General features: G+C 42.7%; 3 protein-coding genes across 5 annotated transcripts in view; 2 read left to right on the top strand and 1 right to left on the bottom strand.

Moving 5' to 3' along the window:
• Window positions 1-997: 997 nt before the first annotated feature.
• On the top strand, window positions 998-3,448 carry LOC139421528 (zinc-binding protein A33-like). Its single transcript, XM_071172509.1, has 6 exons — window positions 998-1,690; window positions 1,940-2,035; window positions 2,119-2,352; window positions 2,476-2,498; window positions 2,604-2,722; window positions 2,877-3,448. Exons 1-6 carry the CDS (start codon window positions 1,550-1,552, stop codon window positions 3,446-3,448), a joined length of 1,185 nt encoding a protein of 394 aa, XP_071028610.1. The 5' UTR covers window positions 998-1,549.
• A 20-nt stretch (window positions 3,449-3,468) lies between these two features.
• On the bottom strand, window positions 3,469-11,644 carry LOC139421526 (RNA polymerase I-specific transcription initiation factor RRN3-like). 3 transcript variants are annotated; one of them, XM_071172505.1, is made up of 18 exons: window positions 11,567-11,644; window positions 10,654-10,765; window positions 10,472-10,528; window positions 10,285-10,374; window positions 10,057-10,186; window positions 9,914-9,973; window positions 9,316-9,379; window positions 9,118-9,187; window positions 8,935-9,033; window positions 8,716-8,811; window positions 8,476-8,605; window positions 8,222-8,352; window positions 7,981-8,111; window positions 7,660-7,844; window positions 4,833-4,941; window positions 4,534-4,686; window positions 4,302-4,392; window positions 3,469-4,191 (listed from the first exon to the last, which is right to left on the bottom strand). In XM_071172505.1, the coding sequence occupies exons 2-18, from the start codon at window positions 10,747-10,749 to the stop codon at window positions 4,033-4,035; spliced, it is 1,851 nt and encodes a 616-aa protein (XP_071028606.1). In that variant the 5' UTR covers window positions 10,750-10,765; window positions 11,567-11,644; the 3' UTR covers window positions 3,469-4,032. The 3 variants fall into 3 exon arrangements, with proteins under 3 accessions (XP_071028606.1, XP_071028608.1, XP_071028605.1); XM_071172507.1 differs by lacking the exon at window positions 11,567-11,644 and adding an exon at window positions 10,926-11,053; XM_071172504.1 differs by lacking the exon at window positions 11,567-11,644 and having other exon boundaries at window positions 10,654-11,110.
• A 7,264-nt stretch (window positions 11,645-18,908) lies between these two features.
• The window catches only part of LOC139421525 (transient receptor potential cation channel subfamily M member 4-like), a 59,098-nt gene continuing 57,364 nt past the window's right edge, over window positions 18,909-20,642 (top strand). The window contains exon 1 of the mRNA XM_071172503.1: window positions 18,909-19,313. Coding sequence (XP_071028604.1) covers window positions 19,206-19,313 — 108 coding nt within the window. The 5' untranslated portion in view covers window positions 18,909-19,205. The remainder of the gene's footprint in view (window positions 19,314-20,642) is intronic.

Below are 20,642 nucleotides of genomic sequence, written 5' to 3'. Positions count from 1 at the left end.
GTATTCGTCAATGTTGTTGTCTGACGCAGTACGAAACATATCTCAGTCCACGTGATGGAAGCAGTCTTGCATAGTCACTTGTGTTACTTTTTATTATTACTTTTTATTTTAGTCTACTTGGTAAATATTTTCTTAATTCTTCTTGAGCTGCACTGTTGGTTAAGAGCTTGTAAGTAAGCATTTCACGGTTGTATTCGGTGCATCTGACAAATCAAGTTTGATTTCCTCTGATATTGACACCAAGCAACAGTAACAAATATTTAAAATACCACACTGGAGGCGGAGGCAGATGGTTGATTTGTTTTTAACCAATATCCTGAAACCTTGAGTTTTCAAGGGAAACACAGGCTAGCCCCTCCAAACCCCTTTCTCCCCCTGTGAACCCCTCTTCATCCCCTTTCCTAATGTAAATGCAATGAAACTGCACAGGCTTTTGGGGAAGAAGCTTGGTTTGCCATTGAGGTTGTGTAAGGGGAAGATTAGGCCTACATAATACCTTTTGAAGCTTTGCTCTATATGAGCATTCATTGGTGTCAAAAGCACTGGCATATAATTATTGCTTTAGATTACACAGTTATCCCCATTGTAAGTTTTATTTGCAAATAATTAATGTAGTGCAAGGTACAAACAGGTATAGCAGTTGTATACAATAGGTAATGATGTGTATGGTATTTACGTATTTACGTTAGGCCTACATTGTACCTGCCTTTGTTATAAGCATGTAAATACATGTTTTAGGAACACAATGTAATGTGAGGACAATTTTATTTATGATGATTTTACCATTAATTTTGGTTGATCATATTTTCATCCTGCTTCATGAGATATATCTTGACCGTCGTCTTTCACTTTTCAGTCTTTTAAAGGCTTTTAAAGTAATTGATTGTGTATCTCTATCCACAACCTTTAACAATGTTGCTATTCAAAACATGTAACAGGTTCTAGGCTAAACCAGTTTGCAGCTATTCCACATGTGACCAATAGGGCTCGACTTCCTGTTTCACGTTGCTGTCTGTCACGCAGTACTGTGTGTCTCTGGAGTCACACACAAACACAACACAACAGACAGGAAAACAGCCTGCACTTTTAAGGTCTGGCATTACAACAAGAACAATGGAAGAATAGGCACTTTGAGTATCTGTTTTGAAAATCAAAAGGGAGGTGATTTCTGAAAGACAAAGTAAATAATCTCCACGTTTATATGCTTGACATGGGAATGTAGTATTATTTAAGCCAGCGGATATCTTCTTCACAGACTCCCGGTACCTGATCAGGCGAAGACATACATTGTCATCCAGTGTGTGTCTCCCAGACGATGATCTCTTCTGTCCTGTGTGCTGTGACATCTTCAGGGACCCTGTCCTCCTACCATGTAGCCACAGCTTTTGTAAGACCTGCCTACAATGCTACTGGAACACCTCAGCCCTCAGACAGTGCCCTGTCTGCAGGAGAAGAGCTTCCAAGCGCACCCCTCCCTCCAACCTGGCTCTGAAGAACCCCTGTGAAGCTTTGCAACAGAGCAGGATTCAGAGCTCAGTCGAGGGGAACCATGTACTTTGTTGTCTACATGGAGAGACTCAGATTCTTCTGTCTGGTCGACAAGCAGCCTGTCTGTGTAGTGTGCCAAGCCTCGAAAATACACAAGAACCATGACTGCGTACCCACAGAGAAGGCAGCACAGGATTGCAAGGTGAGAGACTGAATAATAATTGAAATGACTCTAGTATGTATATGCATGAAATAACTTGGCAACGTCTGTTTTCATAGTTAACGTTGCCATTTTCTCATGTAAGGAGCCTGTGGCCCCTGTGTCAACCGACACACCTGGCATTGACCCTATTGTTAATTTATTTCACATAATTAAATCTAGACGTTTAATCGAGTTACAGCTTGCTGCTTTCATAAGAAGCCTCATGTTAGAATACCCTCTGACTTCTAGGATGAGCTCAACGTAGCACTGAAAACCTTACAGCATACTCTGGACTCCCTCATTAGACTGAAGGGAACCTCTGAAGAGATGACCGAGTCCATTAAGGTAATCTCTACAGATGTCATCTCAGTTTCCTTTTCATTAAAATGAACTCAAATCCATCAAGTTGTGCTCTAACTGCCCCTCAGAATCAGGCCCTGGAGACAGAGAGGCAGATAAAGGATCTGTTTGTGGAACTCCACCAGTTCCTGTATGAGGAAGAGGCAGCGAGGCTAGCTGCTCTGAAGGAGGAGGAAGAGGAGAAGATAGGGCTGATGAAGAGTATGGTGACAAAGGCTGCAGCAGGGATGTTATACCTCAAAGAGACTATAACAGTCATAACACAGGAGATGACTGATGCTGAAGACATGACATTGCTCCAGGTTTGTACTGGCACAATTTACACATTACACACATTTTAAAAAGCCAGAATAATTGTTTTTGAGGAGAGGATGGGATTTATTTTTTTTATTCAGCCACAATATTACACTTTCTTTGCTTTTCAGAATTGTAAAGCCACTATAGAGAGGTATGTTGAAATCCCCCACCTCTCTCTGTTGATCATTCTATTTTTTCCTCCCTCTCTCTGCTTTGGAATATTGAACAGGACAATTCTATTATTTTGTCATTTCAGAGCCCAGTGCACAGGGCAGGGCCCGGAGAGGATTTCAGGGGCGCTGATTGATGTGGCCAAGCACCTCTGTAACCTCAAATACAGAGTCTGGAAGAAAGTGCTTCTGCATGTTGAATACAGTAAGTCAATTTCAATGGTTAACAGAGATGAGGAGATAAGGAGATAAACTCCCACAGCATTTTAACCTGGTGGAGAGAAGCTAAAACAGTGGTGAGTGACCCAAACCCTTTTCCTGTCTCTAACCCAGCCTCTGGCCCATTTCCTCCTCTTCAGCTCCTGTGACCTTGGACCCAAACACAGCACATCCCTGCCTCTTCCTGTCACATGACCTCACGTCCCTTCAGTACACCAGCCAGCCCCACCGTCTCCCTGACAACCCTGAGCGCTTCCACATGAGTGCAGAGGTCCTGGGCATGACCGGGCTTAGCTCAGGAAGCCACTGCTGGGTAGTGGATACAGGATGTAACCATGACTGGATTCTGGGCGTGGCCTGTACGTCTGTCACCAGGAATGTGGAGGTCCAGGCCCGGCCCGAGAACGGGTTTTGGACCATGTGTCTGCGAGACAGGGAGTACAGAGCGATGACCTCACCCCCAACAGCTGTGACAGTCACAGAGAAACTCAAGAGGGTCAGAGTGCAGCTGGACTGGGACAAGGGCCAAGTGTCTTTCTTTGACCCTGCTGATGACGATACACCCCTTTACTCTTTCTCACACACATTCACAGAGAAAGTGTTTCTGTATTTCTATACGCAAAGCAAACACCCTCTGAGAATCCTACCTGAGAGGATGTGTGTTACAGTGCAACAGAGTGGGACAGGACATCCCTGTACAGTTCCCGACTGATCATTTTTTACAATATATTCATTTCTGTCAACCCACAAATAGTGTGACTTTTATTTACAGGGTTGTGTATGTCAACTATATATTTGATACTCCATACATACAAGAACAAGTTTACAGATATGTTTCCCCTTTCATCTACTGCAGGTGACCTTTCTTACAAGTATCGGTTCTGGTTAAGAAGAATTTCAATAAGGGAACATGTTTACAATCTGTAAAATTATATAAATCATTAAAATGTGTTGTTCAGAACTTGACACAAATTGTAGATCAGAGACAACCAAAATCAATGAACCATTGAAAGTGTCAGAATTCTCTTTTGTAAATACAGTTACCTTCGCTGAGAACACAAATCTTACGATTTTCCCATCCTAGATAAAACAAATACATTCTTTCCATAGTGGAGTGAAATGAACTTATTCACTATTAACCAGTTATAACATGTTAACTGCTATAACATAGAACCATTATTATAAAATGAATAGCTCTAGCCACGCATTGTACACTTTGTGTTCATAATCTTTTGTATCCTGGAGTAGGTTCTTGAGGGGGTGGTGATTATAGATGGTTCCGACTGATACTTCTCTTCAGTGATGATAGGGTCTCTGTAGGAAGGAGATGGGCGGCGAGCCCACACTGCTGGGGCTGTGGAGGTGTGACTCATACGAGCCAGGGGTCATACCCATCACCCCCTTTGTCTCCGGCGTCTCCCCTCGCAGGAAGTCATCCTCATCTGCATCCGAGCACTGAGACAGAGAGAAAACAGCCAATCAAACCACAAAAACAACCAATAGGGAGACACACAGCATCCAATCATGTGTGTGCCTGAGAGAATACAAGACTGTCTGTGTTTTACCGGTCTGACTCTCTTGGTGGTGACGGTGTCCACCTCAGTGTCTGCTGGCTCCTCCCACACCTGGTAGAGGGGCTCGATGAGTTTACTTGACCTGGAGAGGAGAGAAGAAAAACATGATCAGAAATGGAAAATTAACTCTCTTCTTAGAGTTCAGGTTGTACTACTGCCATTTCCAATTTCTCCTGTTTTGTGCCTACTGATATGTGGTCCCTGAGAAGGGTTCATGGGTTACCTCTTGAGCACATAGGGGTCGAAGGGGAAGAAACTGTCCAGGGGGTTGGTGTTGGTGGACACACAGTCGCCCCCCACGGAGCTGCGGACCACTGGGAGAACATGACGGTTGTTCCTCTCGATGATGGTGTAGCAGAACACCAACTGGTACTTTCTGTGGATGGATGGATACACGTCTGGGTCAAACAACCACTTCACATTTTTAGAAGCAGACAGAAACTAACACAGTGCTGTAGCAGAGTGTAATTGATGTGCGACTGGCTTAAAGGGTGGTTGGTCGGTGTACCTGTATCACTGTACCTGGTGATGGCAGCAAACATGTTAGTGACGGCAGGCAGGCAGACCTTCAGAGGGTTGAGCTGACACATCACTATCCTCTCTAGGTTCAGACTCTGCAGGTACGCCAGCCCTGGGAGGGAAACAGACATACAGTTATATAATACTGGAAACTGGTAGAGAGCCCCCCTTACAGACACACAGTTATATAATACTGGAAACTGGTAGAGAGCCCCCCTTACAGACACACAGTTAAATAATACTGGAAACAGGTAGAGAGCCCCCCCCCCTTACAGAGACACAGTTATATAATACTGGAAACTGGTAGAGAGCCCCCCCCTTACAGACAGACAGTTATATAATACTGGAAACTGGTAGAGAGCCCCCCTTACAGACACACAGTTACAGTGCCTTGCGAAAGTATTCGGCCCCCTTGAACTTTGCGACCTTTTGCCACATTTCAGGCTTCAAACATAAAGATATAAAACTGTATTTTTTTGTGAAGAATCAACAACAAGTGGGACACAATCATGAAGTGGAATGACATTTATTGGATATTTCAAACTTTTTTAACAAATCAAAAACTGAAAAATTGGGCGTGCAAAATTATTCAGCCCCCTTAAGTTAATACTTTGTAGCGCCACCTTTTGCTGCGATTACAGCTGTAAGTCGCTTGGGGTATGTCTCTATCAGTTTTGAACATTGAGAGACTGAATTTTTTTCCCATTCCTCCTTGCAAAACAGCTCGAGCTCAGTGAGGTTGGATGGAGAGCATTTGTGAACAGCAGTTTTCAGTTCTTTCCACAGATTCGATTGGATTCAGGTCTGGACTTTGACTTGGCCATTCTAACACCTGGATATGTTTATTTTTGAACCATTCCATTGTAGATTTTGCTTTATGTTTTGGATCATTGTCTTGTTGGAAGACAAATCTCCGTCCCAGTCTCAGGTCTTTTGCAGACTCCATCAGGTTTTCTTCCAGAATGGTCCTGTATTTGGCTCCATCCATCTTCCCATCAATTTTAACCATCTTCCCTGTCCCTGCTGAAGAAAAGCAGGCCCAAGCCATGATGCTGCCACCACCATGTTTGACAGTGGGGATGGTGTGTTCAGCTGTGTTGCTTTTACGCCAAACATAACGTTTTGCATTGTTGCCAAAAAGTTCAATTTTGGTTTCATCTGACCAGAGCACCTTCTTCCACATGTTTGGTGTGTCTCCCAGGTGGCTTGTGGCAAACTTTAAACGACACTTTTTATGGATATCTTTAAGAAATGGCTTTCTTCTTGCCACTCTTCCATAAAGGCCAGATTTGTGCAATATACGACTGATTGTTGTCCTATGGACAGAGTCTCCCACCTCAGCTGTAGATCTCTGAAGTTCATCCAGAGTGATCATGGGCCTCTTGGCTGCATCTCTGATCAGTCTTCTCCTTGTATGAGCTGAAAGTTTAGAGGGACGGCCAGGTCTTGGTAGATTTGCAGTGGTCTGATACTCCTTCCATTTCAATATTATCGCTTGCACAGTGCTCCTTGGGATGTTTAAAGCTTGGGAAATCTTTTTGTATCCAAATCCGGCTTTAAACTTCTTCACAACAGTATCTCGGACCTGCCTGGTGTGTTCCTTGTTCTTCATGATGCTCTCTGCGCTTTTAACAGACGTCTGAGACTATCACAGTGCAGGTGCATTTATACGGAGACTTGATTACACACAGGTGGATTGTATTTATCATCATTAGTCATTTAGGTCAACATTGGATCATTCAGAGATCCTCACTGAACTTCTAGAGAGAGTTTGCTGCACTGAAAGTAAAGGGGCTGAATAATTTTGCACGCCCAATTTTTCAGTTTTTGATTTATTAAAAAAGTTTGAAATATCCAATAAATGTCGTTCTACTTCATGATTGTGTCCCACTTGTTGTTGATTCTTCACAAAAAAATACAGTTTTATATCTTTATGTTTGAAGCCTGAAATGTGGCAAAAGGTCGCAAAGTTCAAGAGGGCCGAATACTTTCGCAAGGCACTGTATATAATACTGGAAACTGGTAGAGAGCCCCCCCTTACAGACACACAGTTATATAATACTGGAAACTGGTAGAGAGCCCCCCTTACAGACACACAGTTATATAATACTGGGAACTGGTAGAGAGCCCCCCCCCCTTACAGACACACAGTTATATAATACTGGAAACTGGTAGAGAGCCCCCCCTTACAGACCCACAGTTATATAATACTGGAAACTGGTAGAGAGCCCCCCCTTACAGACACACAGTTATATAATACTGGAAACTGGTAGAGAGCCCCCCTTACAGACACACAGTTATATAATACTGGGAACTGGTAGAGAGCCCCCCCCCCTTACAGACACACAGTTATATAATACTGGAAACTGGTAGAGAGCCCCCCCTTACAGACCCACAGTTATATAATACTGGAAACTGGTAGAGAGCCCCCCCTTACAGACACACAGTTATATAATACTGGAAACTGGTAGAGAGCCCCCCCCTTACAGACACACAGTTATATAATACTGGAAACTGGTAGAGAGCCCCCCTTACAGACACACAGTTATATAATACTGGAAACTGGTAGAGAGCCCCCCCCCCTTACAGACACACAGTTATATAATACTGGAAACTGGTAGAGAGCCCCCCTTACAGACACACAGTTATATAATACTGGAAACTGGTAGAGAGCCCCCCCCCCTTACAGACACACAGTTATATAATACTGGAAACTGGTAGAGAGCCCCCCCACAAAGATTGCCAGGCCAGTGAGATATCAACTGATACAATAAAAAACAAAATTGTAAGTATCTGTGTATGTGTTTTACACACATGTGTAATCCCCTACCTTTCTTCATGTTGCCCTCCAGGATGCTCCTGTGTCTGAAGATGAGTGTGTAGAAGACAGCCTGGCAGGCGTTGTAGAAGGGCCCGTGTAGCGTGATGTCACAGTAGGCCCGGGAGCCAGAGTCCTGGCTGTCTATGTATAGGTGGAGCCAGGGGACCAGCAGGTCCAGACACGCACGCACCGTACTGCAGGACGGAGAACAGTCAGAGAATCTTAGTTAGGGAGTTAGGAGGGACCAGAGAGTATGCTGCGTAGAACCAACCACACCCCAACATGCTCTAAGGAGCCCTTGATGATCAGCAAAAGTAGGGTGTGACTCACACGACGGGCAGGAAGTTGGCACGGGCCAGGAAGCTACCCATGTAGCCAGCGGCAGATTGGCGCAGTACTGCCGGGTGAGATGGGCTCTGCAGTAACCTCCACAGGTGTTCCAGAAACGCCTCCGCCAGAGCCTGAGAGAGGGGTCAAACACACAGCCAATCAATCGAGTTACCCACTCAACCGTTCTATAAAATGCCACTACTATAAAGCCGCACGGATGCACACTGTTGCGAGTACTGACCAGTCTGAAGCTGCAGAGGTAGAAGAGGGCGTATTGGACGTGACAGGAGGCGTGTGTAGGTAGGATAAGTTTATCAAACACACACACCAGGTCCTTGTACAGATCCTTAGTCCGCTCCACATCCAGACAACCTGCCAGAGAGAGAGAGTAGAGGGGGAGAGAGATGGAGGGGTGGAAGGGGAGAGAGAAAGGAAGCAGAGTAAGCACTGTCTTGTCATATGTCTAGTGAGTGTGTGTGAAGACCCTGTGCTCACCGTTGACATGGCACATGTCCTTGATGAAGGCCAGCAGCACAACCATGAGAGTGTCCAGTCTCTCAGCGACAGGGTGGACCATCACATTGGTCCCTGCTGGACTGGACTTCACTGAACACACATCCTCATCCTGTATGAGAGAGAGAGATGAGGGAAACGTCACACCACATCAGTCGCAAAATGGAGAACTATCACACCAGTGACTGTTGTATGTAAAACATAGCAGATCTAGTCAGTCACCATGTCAAAGAGGCCCTCCTCCTCCTGCTCTCCTTTCAACTCCTGCTGCACAGCGTTCTCCTCCACATCCTCTATCTCTCCCCGGGGAGCACTCACCTGGAACACAACACACCGTGTTATAGCACACAAAAAACACCTATTTCTCAGTGAAGAACTGGAAAGCCAAAACACACACACACACACACACGCAACTGTGGCTTAACTAACACACACACTTACATCCAGTTTGAGCATCCTACTGATGATGAGTTCCAGGACGTCTCGTCGTAGAGAGGGGATGTACACCGCCACCCGCAGAAGGTTATGGACATAACACTCCTGGGGAGAGCGAAAGACAACCATACTGTACAACAATCTGACAATAAAATTTAAAAAAACATGAGGCTACCTACCGTAGCTTACCAGGGTTCTGGAAGATTTCTGCACAAAAGGAAAGTTTTCAATCAGAATGGGCATCAGGAAACAGCTGGTGCTGAAATGAGAAGGACGAAAAAATATGTTTGTTACCAGTTTGCATTGGGGGTCAACAATTCCCAAGGTCAGACCTGGGTCTGAAAATGATCCAGCAACATGTTGTAGGATTGTCTTATGGCTACTTACGATGGGACATATCTGCCAATCAGCTGCAGGGCCTGGTGACACTGGTCAAAACTTCTTGGAAGGTCTTCAAATCAAGAAAGAAGAGAAAGGGTTAAAACTGTGCAGAAATGAAAAGAGTACTTGCCGTTTTGAACTAACATCCAACGTTGAACAAGTTGGATCTGTGAACTGGGTGTCATTATACCCTTTATATTGGAATGGAACCTTTATACTGCAATGGAACGTTGATTCTGTAACGTTTGAAGTAAAAACAAAATTGTAACATTGAAGTAAAACTAAGATTTATGAGGAGGTCTGTCAGCCTGACAAATCAGTAACCATAAGGGGTGGGACTCCTGGAGTGAAAGTCCCCAGTGCTAGAGTCTCTGTGCATTATCTTATCTACACCTCACCTCCCCTCTTATCATCCTCACTCTTCAAGGACTTTAGAAGTGAGCCTAGTTTCCCTAAAAGGACGAGTGGAGCAGCCTTTTACCAAATGCAGTCTCAGGTCACTATGAATTTACTGCAGTGTGTATTTCAATGAACCATTTCAGAGACTGTCCGTTGAACAACCTTGGTTTTCCATCGCAAACAGTAATGAAACAGTAACACCTACTTTCATCGTCATCATCCGAGTCAGAGATGTCCACTCCTCCCTCACAGATCTTCACTCTCTCTGGAAAGGAAGGAAAAACAATACGTCTTCAAAGTAGCCATATTGAGTTATCAGAATGTCCACGCAGACAGACAGGAACTCACTGGGTTTGAAGTTGGAGACCACCATCTTGAGGCAGGCCCGGAGGTAGACCGTCTGGGCAGATACCAGGTTACCGAGGAAGGACAGATACTCCTCCACTACGGCAGGGCTTCGGCCCAGCCACGGCAGCCTCTGGTTCACAGAGACACAAGGGGTAGATACAGCATTAGAAAACTGTTCCTGGAATGGGCAGTACTGACCATCTCTTGATTCAAGTGTTCCATCCTCACCAGAGCCACATAGATCAGCTGCTCATGGTCTTTGCTGAGTTGTGTCACACAATTCCGGAACTCCTGCAGCCAGTTGATGATTTGGGCATCCTGTCAAAAAAGGAAGACATTCTATTATCATTAAGACCTCTGGAAACATCCTTGTTACACTGTACATGTAGAAGAACTGCTAGTCGTGCTCATTTACCTTGATATCTGGATCTGCCAGCTGATGTTTCAACAACTCATAGTCACTGGTGTCTCCCTTGAAAAACAACCAACCAGCAGCAAATACTGTCATATGTATACCAGGTTATAACTACATTCCAGAGTGAATCACATAAGTGTCTAAGGCATCCAAGTTTGGTGTCACTGGATTGGAAATCTCACCTGTTTGAATTTCGCTAACGTGGCAACAACATTTCCCCCAAACCGCACCGTCTTCAAGGGGGGAGTGTTCATGAAATCTCTCCCTTCAATCTCCATGCTTTACACACACGCGCTGGGGAGGGAATGATGGCAACAATAGCGCGCGAGTAAATTGACTGAGCTACAGAGTGGTAAGCAAGTATTGTGAACCATAAAGCATGACAACACAATACAGTTAGCACATCTTGCTATAAATGTGCTAGCTACTATTAGTTTGATGGTAATGCGCTTACAGAAACGTATTTGAAAGGCTTCAGTTTTACCAATCAAATTAAATCGTGTTCAGATAGCTACAATTCTATTTGCTACGCAAAATGCTGTTTCGATCCTGATACAATTAAACGTGCCTTCTCCATGCCGCTAACTTCACAACAGGAAGAGAGAATGGTGAACGATTTTATTTACGGAAATGAATGGTAGATTCTTCTTTCTGTACTAGCGCCGCGGTCTTCTATGGTGCATTACTGCAACCTACCGTGGCGGAGCAATAGGCATATTTGATTGAACAGTTCCATCAGAACATGTCACCTTTGCCATCGCTGCCTATCTGGATTGAGCGTTATCAATCCGACTCTAATATTGCACTCTAAATTTATGGGGAGGGATTAGAACATTGGACACGGCATTTGGGCTCCCGAGTGGCGCAGCTGTCTAAGGCGTCACTACAGTCCCTGGTTCGAATCCAGGCTGAATCACATCCGGTCGTGATTGGGAGTCCCATAGGGCGGCGCACAATTGGCCCAGCATAGTCTGGGGTAGGCCGTCATTGTAAATAAGAATTTGTTCTTAACTGACTTGCCTAGTTAAATAAATGTTACATAAAATTGTAGGGAATGTTTTTTCAAGCAGTAGTGAATAAATTGACAGCGCTTACCTCAATTCAAGACGTGGTGAAATCATGAACATTCATGATGTACTTGTCCTGCTCTGAGTGTGTCTCTTCCAGCAGTTCATCCAGCAGGCTCCCCACATGGCGCATGGGTTCAACCCGGGCATGTAGCCTGGTCTCATAGACCAGACATAACATAGTAAACGTAAATTAGGAACGATCAAAGTATAGTTATATGTTTTATTTGGTATGGTTACATAAGACAGATGGTTATTATTATGGTTATGAAATGAGGGTGTTGGTTGGGGTGGATGGGTAGGCATATAAACGCAAACGTCTACCAACCCAAAGGTTGTGAGTTCAAATCTCATCAGGGATAACTTGAGCATTTTAGCTAATTAGCAAATGTTCAACTACTTACTACGTTTTAGCTATGCAATTGCTTAGCATGTTAGCTAACCCTTCCCCTAACCCTAACCTTAACTCTTTTAGCGAACCCTTCCCTAACCATAAGGTTAGCCACCTAACTAGAATTTGTAACATATACTGCGTTTTGCAAATTCGTAACATATAGTGTGTTTTGAAAATTCATAACAAATAAACATATAACATAACATGGACATCCACAAATGAATACATACCATATTAAACATATCATACTAAATGGAGTGTGGATTTACATACAGAATATTACGAAATGCACTGAGACCAAGTTGGGGCATTAGACCAAACCAGATGCTGGCTGAGCAGAAGCAGCAGTAACAATGATTGGTGCACAATTGGCCCAGCGTCGTCCAGGTTTGGCCGGTGTAGGTCATCATTGTAAATAAGAATTTGTTCTTAACTGACTTGCCTAGTTAAATTTAAAAAAATAGATCTACAATTCAACGCATTGGCTTTAGGCACATTTATTCCCACTGATTTACCAGATATCTATCTACTCAATACTCTCAGTCGCTATATCTCAACACTACTCATCCACTCAAAGCCCAACACATCCACTCAGACATACCTGACACAGAGTATTACATTTCGGTCATTGAAAATGTTGTGCCCATTAGGCACAAACTGGTTGAATAATTTCAACAACAAAAAATTAAATGTGATGACTTTGAATCAACAGTGTTCAACCAGTTTGTGTCCAGTGCAGTGAAATTTGAGATTTTCCAGTTCCATGTTTCCAGTTGTTCTGAGCACAGCAGAAGTCATGCTGGATTGACAGCATGCCCAATGTTGAGTGTTTGTCCTTTTAAGCTGGGGCAACTTGGACCACACAGCCACTCCACTGAATAGCAGGCTAGTGATTTATTTGCAATGCTTGCAGTTCGCCACTGATTCCTTCCAAACCACTCATTGTTGAATTTGTGATTTCCAATTTTTGGTGTAATGTTCATGTCCAATGGCCAATGAGCACAGATACGGTTTATCTACAATTTCATATGATAAGGATTGAAAAGGATTTGCCAGTAGATTGTCGACTTGATTCATGATGATGACTCCTAGCTTGCTAGCTAAGATTTTAATAGTCTGCTGTTGACAATATCAGTCCAATAAAAGATACAGTAGATATGTGATTTGATATCATTTTATCTGTGGCCAATGACCTTGAGCCTTCTTGGATGGGCACTTCGATTGTAACTCTATGGCAGCACCCAAGGGGCTTGAATTTTCTATCTCTACCCGTAGATTTGGCGGTGACGTAGTGTCCCCACGAGTGACAAAACACTGAGCCAATCACAGAGCAACTAACCACCACCACAGAAAGCAAGGATGAAACACCTGCATTTTGGAGCTGTTTTACTCAAGAAAGCAAAAAAAGAGACCAAGTTTGTATGCGGCTTTATTAACTCAATGATTTAAATGTTTTATATTGTTTGCAAACTGATATGTGACACGTATTAATGCCAGAATAACATTCAAAACAGGCATACAAATCTAAAGTACCATCAATTGCAATTCTAGCAACGTGATTTACGTGATTCGCTGCCTGTGCGGCTTATTTTTTGTAGGAGAACCTCAAGGGAGTTACGCACTAGAACAGGGTTTCCCAACTGATTTTTGCCCACAGGTGGTTTTATTTGCCCCCCCCCCCAATCTTTCTGAGAGACATTTTACATTTTTAATTTTGTTTTATTTTGGGGGGCATGAAAGACTGTAAAAACACCAGGAAATCAGCTCCAAGTGATTTTAATTTGAGAAATCTGTTCCCAATTATTCTCAAATGTTAACAAGGTTTAAAATTAATGTTTCAGTCAAACATTATATCTGTTTGGGCTTCTTGCAGCCACTTTGCAATCCACAAAATATTTGCAATTTTGTTTCCGGCCCACCGACCTTCCGCTCAAGAAAAAAAATCGTCAAGGGGCTGAATCTAGTTGATGATCCCTGCACTAGAATGTATGAGCACTGAAGTGCCTTTTGACGTGCTGACCCCAACAGCCACCCCAGTGGCCCTCCATTTCAAAGAGTGAGGACACTTAGTGAATTATTTTACTTTGGAATTGAACAAGTCAGCAAAAACAAAGACCAAAGTTCCAGAGAGATGTTCTGGATCCATTCCTTAGATACTTTAGTCCCCAGAGGTCTTAACCTAGAGAAGGACCATAGTATTTGTGAAGCCCCCCCCACCTACTGCAGTTGAAAGAAAGCTTTCCCAATTTTTTACTGGTTCCACTTCTGTAGTTCATCACTAGGTGGCGACATTGACCACAGTACCCCACACCCTGAGTATCAACCTGTATGGTCTACAACAACATCTCTCATTAGAGCCACCAGTTTAAGAGTTTTCTCCCTAATTGTCTGCCCCATGCCCCATATGAACTTGTCTATTCCCTTTGTGATTATTCTGAAAAATGCCATTAAAGGCCGAAAGCGTAAATCTTTTAAACTTGCTTAATAAAATTAGGATTTTTTAATGGTGAACGAGCCTTGCGCCTTTTCCTTTCCAATGATGTTTACACATTTTTAGGTTGCACCTCAACTCACATTGGTTGACCACCCTCTACTTCTTTCCAAATGGGTCCAGAGGCTGTCATAACCTGCTTGGGTAATGAGGGGGTTGATTTTTTTCTCAAAGATTTTACCACTTTCCAGAATTGACCTGGATTTCCAACACACTCAGATACATAATTCAAAAAGTATATTGACTTTGCTTATCTAACCAGAGTAAGACATCTATTTCTCAAATGTCTGAAGGACTGCCAGTCACAGGAAGAATTAGTCAATCGAGCCTTTCATTAAATATTTGTGACAATTCATGCGTGAACTATGGGTCCTTTACCCTTCATCTCCTATGTGGGGGATTCTTATCTACAACAGAGTTAAACAGAGAGGTAAAACGTTTAAGGGCCTGATCCGAGTCAGACATCAATCATGCAACCCCAAGTCATACAGGAAATGTTGTTCATTGAAAGTTCTAAAATGTCTCTTTGTAATAATGCGTGTACATGATTTAGGTAGCTTAGTATCGCTAATGCAGGCAATGGGACAATGGTCACTGAGCTTGTTAGCAAAGATTCCATTAGCTCTGTACTTTCAGAATGATATCCAAAATAGTAGATTTCTCAGGGTGTTTTAAGTTGGGGCAAGCTGATTTAGTTACCAGTTGAGTTACATGTAGCTCAGTACAAATATATGTCAGTCTATCTGATACTGGCATCAACCAATCCAGGTTAAGATCACCCAAAATTCAGAATGAGTATAGTTAGCAAGTCAGATAATTTGCTAAGAGTAATTGGGAGGGCCAAGGGAGGGCAATAAACTCCCAATAACGTTAGTTGGGCATTATTACAAAGGCTCACATTTAGGACAATCCATTCAAATTGCTTAGGGACAGAGGTGGTAATACACACAGTAACATTCAAGTTGTTCTTCGTGAATTTGAGACACCTCCACTTCTGCCAGCACTGTCAGATCTTTAAACATGATATCCATTTAGAGACATATCAGAGTCTGGCACATACTTTTTTAACCAAGTCTCAGTAATTAACAAAATGTCAGAGTTAGTTTGAGAAGCCAGACTTTCAATAAGATCCATTTTCGAAATGAAATTTCTAACATTTACATGAATCAGTCCAAGACCACAGCTGTGGGATTTCAGATAGTCTCTAACACAAACATGCTATGGTAACCCACTATATGAAATGGCCATGGGGTTGGCTTGAAATTGTATAGATACAATATTGCTTAGAACTGTGCAATTTGGTCTATGCCTTGAGCAAGGACGTGGAATAATACAAGACTCGATTAGGGTTACCTGTTTTAGGTTACCTGCAATTGCATTATCGTTTTCAAGCGAGTACAAAATTCTACTCTAGGCTGCAGTGAAAATGTAATTTGAATAACGGTGACAAAGGCCTGTGATTTGAATGTTTCATTCCATTTGGATCAGTTGTGAGTCTACTCTAGACCGGTTGTAAGGTCTCGAAAGGCGCGGTAGCAGGCCAGTCTGGATGTATTTTTATATTTGATACTGAGACGCGCTGTCTGTTGTAGATCATTATTCTTCCTGTTAGGTCTAGTTATTCAGGAACGCTAAATGCGCGCTCTGCCTCCTCTCCAATCCAAGGGTCTATTCCTCGCGCACATAGAACCTAACACTTACATGTAGACTAAATATTTATCATTTAACTTTTAAAATGTATTACCTTTTGTGGTATGTGGCATAAAAACAACGGGTCACAATGTTTTAATCCGATTAGATGCTTCAAGCGCATGCGCACATTGTCCAAAATATAATTCCAGCCTCCTCAAAATGGTTTAACATTAACCAGGTTTCCATCCAATTTTTTTACGCGAGTAAAGTACATGTTGGATTAAAAAAAAGTCACGACATCATGGGAAAGCATGCAATTTATTAGGCAACAGATTAAATCATTTATGATGACCTTCACAGGGTGGTGGTGAAAGTGAATGGTGATGAGTTTAATGCTCCTTTCAATAAATATCGAGGGTCTATTCTGGTGACATGATGATCGAAGTTTGGTGCCGTTTGATAAATAAAAATAATCTTGCACTTTTGTCCATAATAACCTCATCATGTAGGCTATACCCACTCTGTATGTGAGCTGTTGGCTAGAGCACATGTGACAATACGAGAGTGGCCACATTCGCTATACCTTTGCAAAAAATGTTGTGTGGCAAAACCATCAGTAGGCCTAGAGATAAAAATGCGATGGAAACCCATTTAGCTTGTTGTTTTTTATTCGGTGCACGGGAATTTAACCGCAGAAGTTAACTATGTGCACTACATCTTTCCACACATACTTTTCTTTCATACATTTTTATTCAAGAGCATATAAAGAACATGTACTAAACATACACAATATATCTTTGCTGTCTTTACAAAGGCCGTAATTACATTCACATGTTAAGGGTACATTTTGGTTGTATAGAGCAAATATTTCAAGAGTCTGAATAAGAATACAATTTGGATAATGCCACAGGAAAAATACAAGAAAAAAAGGAAGTAATGACAGAGTAAGACCAGTACGATATGTCAGGAACTCTGACCAGTACGATATGTCAGGAACTCTGACCAGTACGATATGTCAGGAACTCTGACCAGTACGATATGTCAGGAACTCTGACCAGTACGATATGTCAGGAACTCTGACCAGTACGATATGTCAGGAACTCTGACCAGTACGATATGTCAGGAACTCTGACCAGTACGATATGTCAGGAACTCTGACCAGTACGATATGTCAGGAACTCTGACCAGTACGATATGTCAGGAACTCTGACCAGTACGATATGTCAGGAACTCTGACCAGTACGATATGTCAGGAACTCTGACCAGTACGATATGTCAGGAACTCTGACCAGTACGATATGTCAGGAACTCTGACCAGTACGATATGACAGGAACTCTGACCAGTACGATATGTCAGGAACTCTGACCAGTACGATATGTCAGGAACTCTGACCAGTACGATATGTCAGGAACTCTGACCAGTACGATATGTCAGGAACTCTGACCAGACACCTTCGTACCTATTAAAGACTGGCTAATGTGTTGGTCCAGTGTCACTTAGATTATGCCTGAAGATCATGGTTCACCAGCAGCCCCAAATATGTAAAGAATAAGCTACAGGCCAGACAAAGCAAGCTTGTTCTTAAACTCCCCCCTCATAGTCAACTTGAGGTCAAACATTTTTTTTGTCTGTACCGCTGTAATTTGTCTGTATATATGTAATTATATATGTATTTATGTACAAAAAAAAGCAGGGACCACAATGGAAATAAATTCCCGACTTTATTGTGCAATCCCGTCACAACAATATGTGTACTTTGTGTATACTGTATACATTTTTTTTTTTACCTGACACAATTATCAATCAATCCAAACTGTGCAACAGCCATTTGATGAATGGAAAGAGACATCTGTTACAACAAAACAAAAAGTGTAATAACACTCAAAGATTGTCAAGGCAAGGATTCGATACTGCATAGGCCTACAAGGTAGGGAGGAAGTACTTTCTGTTTGTCGAAATTGACATGGTCTATTTATTGTGTTGTTGAAAAAGCAAACCATGATATTGAAGTGGCCGAAGTCTGTATGCTTTGTTTATTGGTTGTGTGGTGCATTGGCACAGAAAGTTGTGGGGGGAAAATGTGTTGCATATATTTTATATCATTATAAATAGGCCGTCATTGTAAATAAGAATGTGTTCTTAACTGACTTGCCTAGTTAAAAGAAAGGTTAAATAAAATAATATGGCATCAAAATGTTGAAAATCTGAATTCCCCCTAGCCGATCATTGTCTGCAGCCGTAGTGTCGTAGTGTAAAATACATCGTAGTGTAATGAAACAGGCAGCGAGAGTGAGCTCGCCCATTGAGGTCGGCGAAACCTCCACCTTCTGGCATCGATTGTGCCACAAAAGCATGCTGAAGTGGCAAAGTCGATATGCACGTTTATAAGCAGGCTCGCTAGTTATTGTTATTTGTGGTCGTAAACATAATTTTAAATCAATTTTACGGGGGGGGGGGGGGGGGGGGGGGGGGGGGGGGCATGTGAAACTATCAACATATTTTGATATTGTTTCACAGGAGGCTGTTGGCACTGGCTCGTGTTAATGACTGGAGCAGTGATAGTGAATAGCTATCAAATACATCAAACGCATGATTTCCAGGTGTATGATGCCATTCCATTTGCTCCATTCTGGTAATTATTATGAGCCATTCTCCCCTCTGCAGCCTCCTGTGGTTTGTTTGTAGAGTGATTCAGTTGGTTTTAGAATGGTGGCCTTCCTAAATATACATTTACCATTTGGTCTCCTCCCACTCCCCTGCTCTATATCATCCCATCTCTACAACGTGTCTGCAACATACCTGTCGTGGGCTTGGCTATATAGGCCTACACACAGCTACATCGAGCTCTGTAAGCTTATTTCGGAAGCGCCGTGGTTGTGGGAGAGCGCAGCTCTAGCTCTATATGCGGTCCAATTCCAGCAGTCAATTTCAAATTTAAAAATTAGATTTGAACTGTTATTGTCCTGGCGTCGGACCTATTCGAGATTTGTTTTAGCCCCTTGCCGGAGAATAAGGTTTTTGTCTAGGAGGGATACGGCTTTTGTAAAAACTGACTTTTCATAGCATTTAGGAGAAGGGTTAGGTTTAGCTAAAATGCACAAAAAACTACTTTTGACGTCAATTTGACAAAAGCTGTAATCCATCTAGACATGACCGGAGAAGAGGCGGGAGGGAGGGGGCAAGAGTGCGTAATGACGGATAAAGAGCATGAAGGAGGCGAAGGAAGAACGGGAAGAAGAAAATCCGACAAAGATCAGGTTTGGTTTTACTATTCTAAACATGTGTCACGCAATTTCATTAAATAGCCCGTGTCTTTTTAGCATTATTTTATCCCCAATTAGCTGCTTTTGAGGCAGCGGTACTCTACCTGGGGCCCAAAAAGTGAACAAAACAACATATCAAATACAAAATATACATAAATATACACTATATATATATATATATATATATATATATATATATATATATATACAACAGTATGTGGACACCTCTTCAAATGAGTGGATTCGGCTATTTCAGCCAAGTGTCTAAAATCGAGCACACAGCCATGCAATCTCCCTAGACACATTGGAAGTAGAATGGCTTTACTGAAGAGCCCTGCCCTGCCAGAGCTGCCCAGCTTAAATGTAATTGCTGTTATTGTGAAGTGGACATGTCTAGGGGTAACAACTGCTCAGCTACGAAGTGGTAGGCCACACAAGCCCAATAATGTTTGTACCATGTTGTGTTGTCATGTGTTGCTGCCTTGCTATGTTGTTGTCTGATGTTTCTCTTTACTTAGTGTTGTGTTGTCTCTCTTGATGTGATGTGTGTTTTGTCCTATATTTATATTGCACTTATTTTAATTTTATTTTTATCCCAGGCCCCGTCCCCTCAGGAGGCCTTTTGGTAGGCCATCATTGTAAATTAGAATTTGTACTTAACTGACTTGCCTAGTTAAATGTAAGTAAAAAAATAAATAATAATAAATTAAAAAGCTCACAGAATGGGATCGCAGAGTGCTGAAGAGCATAAAAATTGTCTGTTCTTGGCTGCAACACTCACTACCGAGTTCCAAACGGCCTCTGGAAGCCAAGTCAGCACAATAACTGTTTTGTGGGCAGCTTCATGAAATTGCTTTCCATGGCCTAGCAGTCACACACAAGCCTAACTATGCGCCATGCGCAATGTAAAGCTCGCCGCCATTGGACTCTGGAAACGCGTTTTGGCGGATGCCAAGAGAACGCTACCTGCCCGACTGCATACTGTAAACTTTGGTGGAGGAGGAATAATGATCTGGGGCTGTTTTTCACAGTTCTTGCGAGGCCCCTTAGTTCCAGTTAAGGGAAATCTTACAGCATACATTGATATTCTATAGTACAGTTTGGGGAAAGCCCTTTCCTGTTTCAGCATCCCAATGCCCTGTGCACAAAGCAAGTTCCATACAGAAATGGTTTGTTGAGATTGGTGTGAAAAACTTTCTCCCCCAATTTTGTGGTATCCAATTGGTAGTTAGGCTTGTCTCATTGCTGCAACTCCCGTACAGAGGTCGAGAGCCGTGCGTCCTCCGAAACCCAACCAAGCCGCACTGCTTCTTGACATAATGC

This window comes from Oncorhynchus clarkii, chromosome 12 (genome assembly GCF_045791955.1).
Source record: "Oncorhynchus clarkii lewisi isolate Uvic-CL-2024 chromosome 12, UVic_Ocla_1.0, whole genome shotgun sequence".
Lineage (NCBI taxonomy): Eukaryota > Metazoa > Chordata > Actinopteri > Salmoniformes > Salmonidae > Oncorhynchus > Oncorhynchus clarkii.
The sequence above is the reverse complement of the archived record's forward strand: the minus strand, read 5'-3'. Positions and strand labels throughout refer to the sequence as shown.

What these genes read in the sequence shown, in the direction of transcription:
- LOC139421526 (XM_071172505.1), bottom strand. Translation starts at nt 10,749, where the DNA reads ATGGAGATTGAAGGGAGAGATTTCATGAACACTCCCCCCTTGAAGACG. An exon ending in ACCTCTGCAGCTTCAGACTG is followed by an intron (nt 8,112 to 8,221) that starts GTCAGTACTCGC and finishes CCCCTCTCTCAG; the next exon opens with GCTCTGGCGGAGGCGTTTCT. An exon ending in ATGTTTGCTGCCATCACCAG is followed by an intron (nt 4,687 to 4,832) that starts GTACAGTGATAC and finishes ATCCATCCACAG; the next exon opens with AAAGTACCAGTTGGTGTTCT.
- LOC139421528 (XM_071172509.1), top strand. Translation starts at nt 1,550, where the DNA reads ATGTACTTTGTTGTCTACATGGAGAGACTCAGATTCTTCTGTCTGGTC. An exon ending in AGGCAGCACAGGATTGCAAG is followed by an intron (nt 1,691 to 1,939) that starts GTGAGAGACTGA and finishes TCTGACTTCTAG; the next exon opens with GATGAGCTCAACGTAGCACT. An exon ending in AAGACATGACATTGCTCCAG is followed by an intron (nt 2,353 to 2,475) that starts GTTTGTACTGGC and finishes TTTGCTTTTCAG; the next exon opens with AATTGTAAAGCCACTATAGA.